The sequence below is a fragment of the Oncorhynchus masou genome, chromosome 6 (assembly GCF_036934945.1).
Source record: "Oncorhynchus masou masou isolate Uvic2021 chromosome 6, UVic_Omas_1.1, whole genome shotgun sequence".
NCBI classification, from domain to species: domain Eukaryota; kingdom Metazoa; phylum Chordata; class Actinopteri; order Salmoniformes; family Salmonidae; genus Oncorhynchus; species Oncorhynchus masou.
Window position 1 is genome coordinate 71,001,668 of NC_088217.1, and position 14,480 is coordinate 71,016,147.

At 45.2% G+C, this 14,480-nt stretch overlaps 2 protein-coding genes across 2 annotated transcripts in view; both read right to left on the reverse strand.

The window, feature by feature from the left end:
• The window catches only part of LOC135542542 (CLIP-associating protein 1-like), a 41,440-nt gene extending 37,225 nt beyond the window's left edge, over positions 1 to 4,215 (reverse strand). Inside the window, exons 1-2 of the mRNA XM_064969579.1 lie at positions 3,918 to 4,215; positions 2,612 to 3,170 (exon numbers count right to left, since the gene is read on the reverse strand). Of these exons, the coding sequence (XP_064825651.1) occupies positions 2,612 to 2,806 (195 nt within the window). The 5' untranslated portion in view covers positions 2,807 to 3,170; positions 3,918 to 4,215. The remainder of the gene's footprint in view (positions 1 to 2,611; positions 3,171 to 3,917) is intronic.
• A 492-nt stretch (positions 4,216 to 4,707) lies between these two features.
• Positions 4,708 to 12,605, reverse strand: LOC135542543 (H(+)/Cl(-) exchange transporter 4-like). The gene is made up of 14 exons (XM_064969580.1): positions 12,413 to 12,605; positions 11,672 to 11,832; positions 11,293 to 11,392; positions 10,829 to 11,016; positions 10,466 to 10,588; positions 10,098 to 10,304; positions 9,898 to 9,978; positions 9,471 to 9,743; positions 8,944 to 9,216; positions 8,277 to 8,463; positions 7,937 to 8,138; positions 7,480 to 7,676; positions 6,700 to 6,919; positions 4,708 to 6,074 (listed from the first exon to the last, which is right to left on the reverse strand). The coding sequence occupies exons 1-14, from the start codon at positions 12,423 to 12,425 to the stop codon at positions 5,984 to 5,986; spliced, it is 2,316 nt and encodes a 771-aa protein (XP_064825652.1). The 5' UTR covers positions 12,426 to 12,605; the 3' UTR covers positions 4,708 to 5,983.
• Positions 12,606 to 14,480: the final 1,875 nt, after the last annotated feature.

Sequence of the window (14,480 nt, forward strand, 5' to 3'; positions counted from 1 at the left end):
AAAAATGTGTCTGTGTAAATAGCTTTAATTGCTGAAAACTATTCAGAAGTGACAGAATACAAAAACACACCATTTCAGAACAGGTTGTATGTCAACAGCTGTGTAAAGCTGTGAGCCTGCTGCAGTGCCCCCTCCCTCTGAAAGTCCTGCAGTGTTTGACTAGGCCTGCCTTCCTTTCCTTCTTCATTCCCATCTGATGCCAAAACAAAAACACAGCACTTCTGGCGCTGAAAATAAAAACTAACTGGTCTTTACAAGTAGGGCAATGACAGAAGCTAGAGAAAAGAGAAAATCAACTAAATCCTGATCATTCTTCACGTAGGGGTTTAGCCTATCCATTGATTCCTAGCCATTCATATGTGGCATTCTCCCCTCTACTTGTGTGTGTGTGTGGGGGGGGGGGGCAGCCCAGGTAGATAATACCCAGTTTGCCATGGTGTCTATCTGGGGTAGCCTAATGATAGTTTGTAAAATAAGCTCAACACTATCGCCGTGGGAGTCCATGTCCCCATTACTCTACTGTTCTCTCGGAGCAATCACTCTGATTGGAGGGGACACCATTTCTAGAGCAGCACAGGGTGCAGCATTTTGATTCGCTGCGAGAGAGGTAAGCTGTTTTCTATGCGTGTGAGTGTGCGCGCGTGTGTGTGGGGCAGCAGAGTTGTTGCCATGGATTCTCCCTTCATCACACACAGAGTTCAGAGGTCAGCCCAAGCCTGAAAGCACAGACAAATCAAAGCAGCGAACCCCTTGCTTGAGCTTAGTCAATAGATTACTCAACATCAGAGCTGGACAAAAACAAGCTGTGATACTGTCGATAGTGTCCTGCTCCGCCACCTCAATGGAAGAAGCCGTTAGAGACCACCGACAGTCCGGCTGGACATTTGTGGAGTTGGAATAGCTGTCATAAACAGTCTGGGAAATTGTATCAGCTAGGATAATAGCCTAAAGCTTGTGTAGGGGGCCGAAATGGTCTGCTCTGCTGATAACATTAGAGTCCCATATTATACTATGGCCTTTCAGCAGTACAGTGATTGTGTAGTTAGCTAGTGTTCACAGGACAAATGTCCCTAGGGGGACACCGTCTCGAGTGGATACAGATCAAACACAAAAGATTCAGGCCACTAAAAAACAGATAACCGTCCCCTTGGTGAAGAATGAATTCCTTAATGCTCAGCCTTCATCATGTATTTGTGCCTGTACTGAGGCTGAAGACCTAATAGTGAAAGAATGGGTGGGTGATGTAATGTTTTGGGGTGCTGGACATGTAGGCTAGCTAGGCTTAGGCGACATCTGAATTATCACAATCACACATTTTCTAGGACTGGCAAGGTGAGATCTACTCTGGTGGGATCTGGGGGTCAAGGAGACCTTCAAATTAACAGAGTACTAGGATACACAGGGATCACAGACACCAAAGGGTTTAGAGTCCATCCACCTCATTCTGCCCGGTTCTTTATGACAACCAGCTATTAAAAGCCCCATGCTAGTGAGCGGCCATCAACAGTCGTCAAGATCTAACCCACTGGTCATTTACAAAATAGCCTCCAACACTCTACTCAGAAAACTGGATGCAGTCTATCACAGTGCCATCCGTTTTGTCACCAAAGCCCCCTATACCGCCCACCACTGTGACCTGTATGTTCTCGTCTGCTGGCCCTCGCTACATATTCATCACCAGACCCACTGGCTCCAGGTCATCTCTAAGCCTATGCTAGGTAAAGCTCCACCTTATCTCAGCTCACGGGTCACGATAACAACACCCACCCGTAGCACGCGCTCCAGCAGGTATATCTCACTGGTCATCCCCAAAGCCAACATCTACTTTGGCCACCTTTCATTCCAGTTCTCTGCTGCCAATGACTGGAACGAATTGCAAAAATCGATAAATTTGGAAACTTATATTTCCCTCTAACTTTAAACATCAGCTATCTGTGCGGCTAACCAATCGCTGCAGCTGTACATAGCCCATCCAATCTACCTACCTCATCCCTATATTGATTTTTTTTAATTATTTACTTTTCTTGCTATTTTGCACACCAGTATTTCTATTTGCACATAATCATCTGCATATCTATGACTCCAGTGTTTATTTGCTAAATTTCAATTACTTTGCTACTATGGCCTATTTATTGCCTTACCTCCTCACGCCATTTGCGCACACTGTACATAGACATATTTTTTTATATTGTGTTATTGACTGTATGCTTGTTTATTCCACGTGTTGTTTGTGTCGCACTGCTTTGCTTTCTTAGCCAGGTCACAGTTGTAATCGAGAACTTGTTCTCAACTGGCCCACCTGGTTAAATAAAGGTGAAATAAATACAAATGAAAAATACTGGTCAGCTCATTACTGCGGTACACATGAAGAAGGCCTATAAAGCAATTCACCAAATAGTGTGCACAACGAGCCTTTGTGTGAAGTTTGAAGCCACAGGGCCTGTAGGTTATATTCTCCCCCCAGGTGACAGTCTCACACACCCTTGCTGAATTATGTCCCAGTGAATGACAGATTCTTTCCTACACTTGTTACACCAGTCACTTTCACCTTGTGATTATTGCGCAGAGTTTTTGGCTGCCTGTGACAGTGCCATCCTATGGTATCCCATACCTTGAAATTGCTGGAGTTGACCCAGTTGGTAGCGACACCATCCACCATTCTGTCCAGCATGGTCTGGTCCTGCTCCAGGTCCTGGGACTTGTCCTTGTCCAGGATGGAGTCTATGATGTCCTGGCCCACCTGTAGTCTCCGACCCAGGTCCTTCTGCATAACCTGCTCCATACAGTACTCCATATTCCACTCCATAGTGGTCTCACCAAAGGAATAACACCACAATATCACGAGACGAGGAAAAATGTATAGGCCTAGTCTGCTCACAGAGAAGATCTCAACTGTAGTGTAGGCCTATATCCCAGAAAGTGTGTAATGTTTATCCCAAAATGTTGACCCTTTATTTCAAGGTTATGCTGTGGAGATGAAATCACAGGGAAGGCGAGAATGCAGAGGTAACAGCAGTCCAGTCAGGAACTGTCCAGATGTTTTAGGTCACTCGTGTTCCAGATCAAACTACAAATATGATCAGTCGTGGACAAGAGGACTGAGGATGAAGAAGAGGATTGCTGAAATGATTGTACTTCATTCTTCAGTAACTCTTCGCTTTCTAGTGGACCTAAAATCCCAAGGGGATACAGAATTATTATAACAAGTACTCCAAACAATAGGCCTCATTGTAACACAAACTAAGCAACACAGTGTAATTACAGTCAGGGTAACAATGAGTAGCTAGTTAATAACAATAGTATTTAGGTGGACTACTGAACTGAGAATTACACACTAACGTTACACAGCAATAAAGCCTCGTGTTTATTGAAGCATTGATACACAATTTACTTAGTTAACTTTAGTTACCTAGCTAGTTAGCTAGCTACTGCACACGTTGTGAAAGTTGCTCGCTGGTGTTATTGGTTTAGCCAAGCTAGCTGGCTAGCTTAGTAAATTAGATAGCTAGCTAGATAGCTTTTGTGCTAAACAAAACGGACAGCTAGCCAACTTGAAATATGACGAATTATTTGCTATACAGACAAATAACTATCGAGCTAGTGAAAACATTCCTGTTAAATAGTTAGCTAGCTAACGTTAGAGTAAATGCAGCTAACGTTAGAAACCAACACTGAGTCAAAGAGAGCAAACGTAGCTGACGTTAACTAGCTAGATGAAGCTAACTAGCTAGCACGCCAATCTGGTTCACTGTCTCCTCCAGCTAGCCAGCTTCCGTTGGCTAAGTGTCTCTAGCAGCTACCAGCAAACACTGAAATGATGCTAACAAATATCAGCGGTCAATTAATTTACACTATAATTAAACAATTATGGTCACTAATTCACCAAGGGATTATTAACTAGCAAGTTAGCCAATTACCAATCATCTGCATCCAGCCGCACGTCTCAGTTCAGAATCGTTCGGGAAAAAAAATCAAGAGCCAGGACACTGGACTTCCAGCGGTACTATTAGTAAGTTAGCAGACGACGAACCCGCACGTACTGTATGCGTGGAGCCAAGTACAGTACTCACAGCGAACGTCATGTAGCCTGCTAGCTAGCTCGATCCAATGTGTGATGATATCATCTAGCTAGCAACCGTTACTTAAAAAATATATTCTGTTAGCTATTTGGTTTACAGTAATAGTTCCCAATGAACGTCATACATTTGTAGCTTGCTTGCAGGCCAACAGTGCCCTCTGCTGTCTTTTACCCGAAAGCTCACTCTCACTTTCAAATATTTTATTGCAAAACAGTAAACACTGACAATTATGAGTTTGTACAGTGTGTTGTTTGTGTTGTTTTGCATCTCAAATTGTTTGTCTTATTTTATAATAAAACATGTATTCACACTGTGTGTAAATAACCCCATTTCACTTTGTAGAACTAGCCTTTGAATTTTAAAACAGCGCAGGTGTCAAACGCAGGCTATTATGGGGCGACCTTATCTTAGCACTTGGTCATCTTTTTTAAAATAATGTGACCATAACCTGTTTGTTAGTAGAACCTCGAAATAATATTATAGCAACCCTCAATTATTCCTTTTTCCACATGGTTCATTGCGTTTCAACATCACATATGACAAAGATATTACTAGCATGTGACGAGTATCATATGCCTCCTGCAATTTAATTATGTCTTAAACTTTGTATCTATGTTATATAATACAATTACATAAATATCATCTCATTCTTGTTGACACAACGCCCCTTTTATTTAATGTCAGAACCTTGTACATTGCAAATAGTATATATTGTGCATCACTTACACGTTATTTACAAACACCAACAAAAGTGCAAATATCCGTTTTCTGTACCAGTTCCAAGTTACAGTAATGTTGAACAGCTCATATTAGAATAATACATATAAAACAACTACAGTAGTGTTCAATTGCTCGAGATATTGACAAATCGATAGTTTCTCAATACAGTAGTAACAATGGATGGATGGATTTCAGTATGAAATGACAAAGAAGGAGAACCTAGTGTGGCTAAATCCACACAACCACTGTGGCTCTTGTCTGGACTGATATGTATAAAATTAAACAAAAAGAACCGAAATGAGGCAGGTTCAATATTTCCAGAGTTATTTTCCACAATACATTCCCTCAGCATATTAAAACAAAACCTATGAAACTGGTGAGGGACAGCATGGAGTGAGAACTAGAAAGTAACAAGAAAATCATTGGACTTGGTGGCTCTTTCCGGTTCAGCTATTTCTCTTCCAAAGTGCATTCTTCATTGCAAAAAAACAAACAAAAAAGTCTGGATAAACTAAATCAATTGACATTATATGCTTTCTTCTAGCAAAAACATACAGTACCAGTGTTAAAACTATGTTATTACAGTTCAATATTGAGAAACATTTGAGAAGCCGCAAATGTCAAAGTAACATCAACATGTGAAATATACCCTGGGAACAATGGGTTCTAAGGGCCACCAACTTAACATTGACAACTTAGACTCACGTCAGTTACAGCAGGCGTTGAAGCGTCACTGAAAACATAAATATGGCCTCAGCGGCACATCAAACTAAAACAACTCATCATCCCAGACATAAGGTGCTTCCCTCCTTGCCATGATTGACACCTCCCTCCCTTCATCTCTCCATCCTGGTCCTCACACCCCTATTCCTCCATCCCTCCCTCTTGGTCCCCCTTTCCTGGTCCTCACACCCTCTTCTTTGATCTTCCTTCCTTGTCCTTACACCCCTCTTTATTCATCCTTCCATTCTGGTCCACACGCCCTTCATTTATCCATCTTAGTCCTGACCCCCCCCCCCTCTCTCTTCACCCCTCTTTCTCCATCCCTACATTCTAAACACTGGGGGCCTGTATTTGAGGAGTGACTCTTCTTCATTACAGGTTACGGGAGCGTTTCACTATTTACAATCTGAGGGAGGGGCAGAGAGGTCCTTGGGATAATAAAGCTTTGTCTTCTTGGGCCACTAGTTAAACATGATGGATTCTGGGTCCTGGTTCATCATCTGGGCCATGTGACGGAGGACATCCTTCTTAGTGATGATGCCCAACAGACGCCTAGAGGGGGGGGGGGGGGACAAAACAAAACACAAATCATTCCACCATCCAATAAACATCAGAATGACTATAGAATGAATCTATAGTCTTCATAAATCTAACACCAAAGTAAAATGTGCCTATTTTAGAATACTGGGCCCGTTTTACCCAAAAGCATGTTAAAGCTAAGTTTATTGTTAGAGCCATCATTAGGAGCATACTTAAATCTCCGAGCAGTTTCCCAAAACCGTCGTTACGATAGCTGCACTTGATTAAGAGCATTGTTATAGGGTAAGCATTAGAATTAGACCCTTCAATAGTTGTAGCCATAGGTGATAATATCTCATAAGAGCTGATCTGTCATCAGCATCGTGGAATAATTCTGACGTTAAGGCAAGATTTGAAAGGGAGAACGCTGATCCGAGAGCAGCGCTGTCTTTCTTTCGATCCTGTTATTGTCGCCACAAGCATCAACAACGCATTTAGCCGAACCGTCTGTCTGCGTGGTGTTTCGGGAAACGCACGTTACATCTTCGGGCCGTCGTAGGAAAGGGCCGTTGTTAAAACAGTAGTTGGCCTAAATCCCATTGCTATTGGGAAACCGGGCCCTGGACTGTATTGTTTAAATGACTGATGACAGACTCACCCGCTTCTGGTGACCAGACACTGTCGGAGGCCCAGCTTTCTGAAGATATCCACCACGGTCTCCATGGGGGTGTGGTCCGTGACGGTGAAGGGGCTGAGGTTGAGGATGCGCCGCAGCTTCAGGGGCTGGGGGTCGCAGGCTTCGGCCACCTGGGGGTTGTCCTCCGTGAAGTAGACCACAGAGCTGCTCACCACCCCGTCCTGCTTCTGACGGGCAGTCTCTGAGAGGGAGAAATATCAGCTGTGGCTCCTCAGACACGACAGATAATAATCAACCAACACATTAAATACAGTAATGTTCAACACATGCTGGTGGTTTTATATGGGACTGAGAGCAGCTATGTTCACAACTTGCTATTCATGTTCCCCAAACGAAATGTTGAATATTTAGCGAATAATTTCACGGTGAAAACAACCTAATGATACAGTCCCACTATTTTGTTAAACGGAAGCAGGACTTTTAGCACGTCAGATGTTGACGTCGTAGAGGGAGACCAGAGAGAGGTCGTTTTGGAAGTGGGTTGCTCATTTGACTGTTGGATGGAGTGGGCCTTTGCTGTTATGGGCATCCTAGCTGTATGAAGAAGGTGCTTTTTTGTATCCTTAAGTGTCTATGCATCCAAGACTTTCAAAATATCTGAATCCTTCTTGATTGTAATGTGATTTGTGGATTTGAATCAAGTATTTCAAATATGTGTGTGTGTGTGTGTGTGTGTGTGTGTGTGTGTGTGTGTGTGTGTGTGTGAGAGAGAGAGAGAGAGAGCCAGGGTTAACGTCTTACTGATGGCCACAGTGAGTTCCCTGCGCTGGACGAAGCCGATGAGGCGCTCTGACTCTCGGGACACGACCACAGGGAAGCCATTGTAGTCGGTGTCCTTGATGAGTGTCTCCACGTCCTCCACCGTGGTGCTGTCCTGTGTCAGCACGGCCAGGGGGGGCTCACTGCGCCTGGGACGCATCACATCCGTGGCCAGGGTCCTGTGTACGGATCACATATTGGGAATTCTTAGTGTCTGTTTCTCAGACACAGATGAATCCAACTTCTGGAAGCAAAAGCATGGAGAATCTCCATTGAAATATATTTTTAGTTCAGGATGCTTCATTTGTGTAAAACCAGCCCTTAGAAAAGGGGTGACTCCTGACTACTGCAGGGTTGAGACCTGACTAGAGGAGGGGTGAGGTTCCTCCCCTGAGGAGGAGGAGGAATGACAAAGTTCCTAATATGTATCCCATAATACCTGTGTGTGAACTCGTCCCTGACGTCCAGATAGGGGTAGCCGTTGAGTTGGATGTGGGACTCGTAGATACCCTCCTTCCCAAAGGCGTCCGCTACCCACTTACTGGTGACGGCTGCGGCCATGAGGGGGACGATGTACTCCAGACCACCGGTCAGCTCAAACATAATGACCACCAGGGACACGGTCATCCGGGTCACACCTCCTATAACGACGAAACAAAAAAAGGTGTCAACCTAATGACTTGAGTGTTTATTTAATAGAGTGGGAAGTAATCCCTCCCTGTTTCGGTCCGTTTCCTTCCGTTTGGTGCCTAACGAACACTACCCTAATGACGACTCACCCAGACATGCGGCAGCGCCCACCATAGCGTAGAGACCTGGGGTAACACAGTCGGCTCCGGGACGACACCAGTTCTTAAAGATGATCCAGTCGTGGTGATGGTAGGCCATCTGCTCCACAGCGATGCCCACGATTCGCCCAGCGATGGCCCCCACAGCCATACTGGGGATAAACAGCCCAGACGGGATCTGAACACAACACAGAGGACATAAAACAACATGGTTGAGAGGTGATCTGAAGACAACACAGAGGACATAAAACAACATGGTTGAGAGGTGATCTGAAGACAACACAGAGGACATAAAACAACATGGTTGAGAGGTGATCTGAAGACAACACAGAGGACATAAAACAACACAGTTGAGAGGTGATCTGAACACAACACAGAGGACATAAAACAACACGGTTGAGAGGTGATCTGAAGACAACACAGAGGACATAAAACAACACAGTTGAGAGGTGATCTGAACACAACAATCACCCAAAGAGCACGGTTATCCTACTCAAAACATGTTAACACTTTATTTGAAGGGTACCTACATCATAAAAGGACCTTTTCATATTTCATAACCCATACATAACGCATTCATAAGCAGCTCAGTAACACTTCATAACTGCTTACGTCAGCTATCATAACCCCATCTAGCCATGCGGTACAGCAAACTGACCTTCATGCCAAAGGTGAAGATAGTTATTACAATCTTAAAGATAAGAGCCAGGGCCAGCTGCCACAGAGCGCTGTAGACCCCGGGTCCAGCAGGGCGGTCTGGGATGTCGTCCACCGGACGGCTCATGTTGGGGTTATTAACGTAGTCACACAGCTGAGAGGACTCCAGCGCACCACAGTCGTTGAACAGCTCGGAGATGAGCTCGCTGGTGCTGCGCCGCGTGTACGGGTTAGGGAACGCCAGGACCGCGGTAATACCCGTTATCACGATCACCTTAAATCAATCAAATCAATCACGTTTATTAATAAAGCCCTTGTTTACTTCAGCAGTTCTCACAAAGTGTTTTACAGTAAACCTTGCAAAGTTCCCAAAAAGCAAGCAAGAAGCAGAAACTGGCATTATGTTTGAGTCATTTAGCAGTTGGCTCTTATCCAGAGCAACTTAGCTACAGTCAGATGGGCCAAATCACAATCATTGCATTAAAACATTCTCCTGAACAGCTACTATCCGCTAAATCAGTTAGTTACCTCTAGGACTGGGTACTTCCCCAGCAGAGTGGTCTTCCTCCTCCTACACCAGGCAATGTTCCCCCGGATGAAGAGGGCTCCCCAGAGGCCCCCGAACACCCCCAGCAGGATGAAGGGGACCAGCTCAGCCATGTACCAGGGGGTGTGGTACTCCACGTAGAACAGGACCAGACGGCTGTTGCCGAACGGGTTGATGGCGCGCAGGGTGAAGGCCGCCACCAACGCAGCGAAGAAGGAGCGCCACAGAGTCTTCAGAGGGAAGTAGTAACTCACCTGAAGAGGACAGAGATTACATAGCGACGGCACTTCGACCGCAAACACTTTAGCGTTTCAAAGGTAATGGATAGGAAACATAAACGGCAACATATCTGGAAGTGAGATGGCATTTGATTGAATGGACACAGCAGGTGATTTAAGTTTACAACACCTCCTCCAGGCTGAAGAGAACTCCTCCAATCGGAGCTCCAAAAGCCACGGACACCCCAGCAGCAGCAGCAGCCGATAACACCTGCACAACAGACCAGCCGAGTTACATACAGACTACACAAAATACTTGGATAAATTGTTTAATTTCCCCAACTTATATTATTTCCGCAAAAATGGGAGCGTAATGGGCCATTACTGTACCTCTCTGCGCTTGCCCTCATTCTTGCTGTACTTGGAGAACAGGGAGCAGAAGAGGTTACCACAGCAGCAGGCCACGTGGACCAGGGGCCCCTCCTTCCCCAGGCTGAGCCCGGAGGACACAGCCAGGACCAGGGTCACCGTCTTGATCAGCAGGGTCCACTTCCCCAGGTACCCCCGGATGATGAACCCACTCAGGATGGTCTTGATCTACCCAAGACGACACACAGCAGCCCCCTCGTTGGTATAACCTTAGCAACTGCGCAGTTCTCGGAAATGAACGCTTTTTTCAGCCAATGAAAACGCAGTATTTAAAATACTATCGTATGGTTATTTTCTATTAGTGAACGGTACCATTTCGAAACACTCACCTCAGGAATACCTGACCCACAGGCGTAGGGGGCAAAGACCCTTACTAGAGACACGGCCAAGAAAGAGAATAACAGTGCCCACAACACATACAGGAAGTAATTCAACACATACGCCCCGGCACCCTGGAGAAACAAGAACAGGTGGAATGTATGGGTTTAAGGACCTGATGCACAATCATCCCACCCTCTATCGCAACAAACACCAAGTTAAACCTCAGAAACTGAGAGAGGTTACACTCCCCCAAGCCACACCCCTTTATCTAGCCGCGTGGCGGCTGCCGTTCGTCGGACTAAAAACACAGACTCAGCATTGTGGCTTTAAATCAAGAGGATGTCTGGTTAGTGGTTTAGTGATCTGCTGACCTCAGAGTGACCGGTCATCAGCTCGGCCCACTTCTGCCACTGCGGACACTTGTCTCTGTCGTCGAAGGTGGTCTCGTTGGAGGTCCAGCAGCACTGCTCACGGCTGTAGTACAAAGCAGACAGACACACCCCTTCCTTCAGGTCGGTCATCCAGTCCACAGCCAGGTCGATCACTCCAGCCAGCGTGCCTACACGGGAGGACACACAGCACGAGATCACAGATCACACTAGGCAAGGGAACAACGGGCAAGCCTATCAAAAGGATTCAGGACCAGATGTGGCATTTCACAACCTCCGGCTGCGTGACTTCGGATTGGTTGTTAAGAGAGCCACGTGTCACGTCATGTGCGTGCAGCACGAATCCCGGCGGCCAGAAGCAAATCTCATGTGCGCCACACAACAAGAGACTTGCGCGGCACCAAAGGTGTAAGACCTTTGCAGGATGCCTCTGCAAAGGTTCCTACCTGTGAGCATTCCTATGAGCAGCATCACCACCCATCCTGACCAGGCATCCAGAAGACTCTTAATCAGCTCCCAGTAAGACTCCTTACTCTTGGTGGTGATCTAGAACAACCATCAAATCAACCATCAGCGGCAGATTCAACAGACCATCAGGTTATTAAGATAATCAGGTGGACATCAAGAGTTTTTCCATGGTGATTATGAAGAGGAAGAAGAGGATGAAGAAGACAAATTATATCCCCTGGGGATGAAGAAGAAGATGCTTAGAGTGTAGAGCTGTGTGTGTGTGTGTGTGTGTGTGTGTGTGTGTGTGTGTGTGTGTGTGTGTGTGTGTGTGTGTGTGTGTGTGTGTGTGTGTGTGTGTGTGTGTGTTCCCCTCACCTTCCTATGGCGGTCTGTGTCGCGCGACTTCTCCCGGAGCCAGTCAATGGTGTGGAAGTCTTCGTAGGTGCCTACGTCTGGGAAGGGCTCGTCCAGGAAGTCCATCAGGTTCCCAGTACCATTCATCTCCTCTGAGGGAGTGGCCCCAGTACTGCTGGCCCCTGGACAGAGACAAAATACCATTTTTTTTAATTGTCTAATGATGGTCTTCACATACGTCCAACAGCGATAAGATTCTTCTTTATCCCAACCCCTCTAAAAGACACACACAGACAGGGGTTGAAGAGACCGCGAACCCAGCCAAGTCAGGTCTCCGATTCTCAACACTGTATGAAGCCCAATAATGCCCATGAGATGTATGAAATTGTAATTCTTGGTATTCGGATCACCAGACAGACCTTTGTGATACTGTGTCCAGGTTTTAGCTTCATTTCGGACAATTGTCCTGGGCAGAGACAGTGGGCCCTATTTTTATGTTCTTACAAGCATTTTATTGCACATAACTACATTAGCAGCTTATTTGGATACATGGTCGCTATAATGCTGTGATGTTATTTCCTCTGAAGGTAGCTACGTCATGCAGATGCAGTGAAAACAGTAACGTCACTGAGCAGTCAAGAATACAAGAGTAGACTAGCTACTTGAGACCGATAATGTTAATGCTCGTTAAGATTTGGCCAGATATGCTTCTCCCTTTATTAATTATGGCACTATTAGACATGCAATGAAATGCATGCTTACCGTCTCCGTCCATTGTTCACACGATCCGACTCCTCAAAATAAAGACATCTATATCTCTTAGCTATATAATCACCACTATTGAATGCATGTTGATGCTGTGTTAGGTTGTCACCAGCCAAACATGTTTAGAAAATACAGAGAAGAGGACGTCATAGGTTTCTGCTTCCCACAATGCATTTGCTCAACCTGTCAACGCATGAAGGTGGAATTGTGAGTAGTGAAATGGCGACGCCTTGTGGCTGAAATATATTTTTTTAAACTTTTTTTTATCCGTTTATTCATCTGTGCGTAGGCTACTGTTCACTCAGAGAGACCACCAGACCACTCAACTGCCTCTATAAAGAGTGTTACTTGTGTACTATTGTGTGTTGAAAATGTTTGTTCTTCTCTCCTTGACATGGCCTGCATATTCAGCCTCCTACTTGGGTCACAAGCTCTGTATGTCAGAGATCTGATACAGGAAAAAGGAATGTATCACCGGATATTGTTCCAAATCGAAAAGACATGCACCACTTTGAGTACCTCTGTATACTAAAACAATCACTTGATTTCTTTAAATAGCACTCAATAGACAGGCTATTTAATGTATTTGATCAATTCAGAGTCTCCTAAATCTATAGATGACATGTCAATGCCCAAGTAGCAGCATAGCTTGTTTTGTCTTTTGAGTTGGCATAGCAACCAAAGAATCTGATGTCTTCTCCCATTTCCATCAGCCTTATTTGAAAAGGTAGACACGGTCAATTTTATTCTTATTTAATCTCATCTCCCTGGCAACACTCCGTGGGTCCCCACAGTTCTAAAGAAACAAAGCTAGTATTGAGAGACAGAAGTAATTCCATAAACTTAAATAGCATTTTCACCCTGTTTGTGTGTGTTCAGTGGTGCCATGCCCATAAAGGGCACATTAACCGCCTCCAACGTCGTTTAAGAAAATTTGTCAGTACGTCCAACCGGCCTCACAACTACAGACCATGTGTAACCACACCAGCCCAGGACCTCCACATCCAGCTTCTTCACCTGCGGGATCGAGACCAGCCACCCGGACGGCTGATGAAACTGATTAGTATTTCTGTCTGGAATAAAGCCCCTTTGTGGGGGGAAAACTCATTCTGATTGGCTCAGCTTGGCTCCCCAGTGAGTGGGCCTGGCTTCCAAGAGGATGGGCCTATGCCCTCCCAGGCCTATCCACAGCTACGCTCCTGCCCAGTCATGTGAAATCCATAGATTAGGGCCTAATGAATTTATTTGAATTGACAAATTCCCTTATATGAACTGTAACTTTGTAAAATCGATGTTATGTTTATATTTTTGTTCGGTATAATTCGGTATAATAATAATTGGCCAAGCTATGTAGCCTATTGATTCCTTCTTGATGAATAAATCAAACTAAAATATTTAGTTGTTTCTCTGTAATGTTGTTGGCATTATGATTATGGTTCTAGATTGCAGGGGAAAATGTTCTTTCGGGGGTTTGAAAAATACTAAATTCTTCCAGAGGAGAAACATTATGCCCCCCCATATCCCCATATCCCCTCATCCTCACATACTCACAACACACCTTTGTGTGTGTGTGTGTGTATGTTTTGTGAAATAAATCAGCATCTTTATAACATCCTGTCTGCATTTTAAAAGCATCCTTCGTAGGCTACAACCTCCTCACTGTGTGTGTGGAAATGGGCATCACCATTGATCTGAATGATGCTGTTGTTCAATGCGTCTGACTCTCACTCAGTCACTCTCTCCTGACCACTGAGCAAAGCAGTGGAGGAAGCGAGCCTCCAAGGGGAGGGCAACATGTCAGCAAGCCGCTACTTTCCTCCTCTCAACTGCAGATGATGTGTGCATGTTTTGAGTGAGCTACTGATCGTTTGAAGAAGTTACTCCCTCCCAGCCCATGCTGGTAGTTGTAAACCCTAATTGGGCGTACGGTCTTTTGAACAAATTGAGCCTCGATCGGAACCTACTGGCCGTGGCTTCCTCTCGCTTCAACTGGCTGCAGTTCAGAAGGACAGGAGTAGAGAGAAGCAGTCGGGAGTCCTGACTGCAGTTGACTGTGGCACAGAGA

Excerpts from the sequence above, each read along its gene's own strand:
- LOC135542543 (XM_064969580.1), bottom strand. Across the intron at positions 11,393-11,671 it reads ACACAGACCGCCATAGGAAG|ATCACCACCAAGAGTAAGGA; the intron begins GTGAGGGGAACA and ends TGGTTGTTCTAG. Across the intron at positions 6,075-6,699 it reads TGTCTGGTCACCAGAAGCGG|GCGTCTGTTGGGCATCATCA; the intron begins GTGAGTCTGTCA and ends CCCCCCCTCTAG.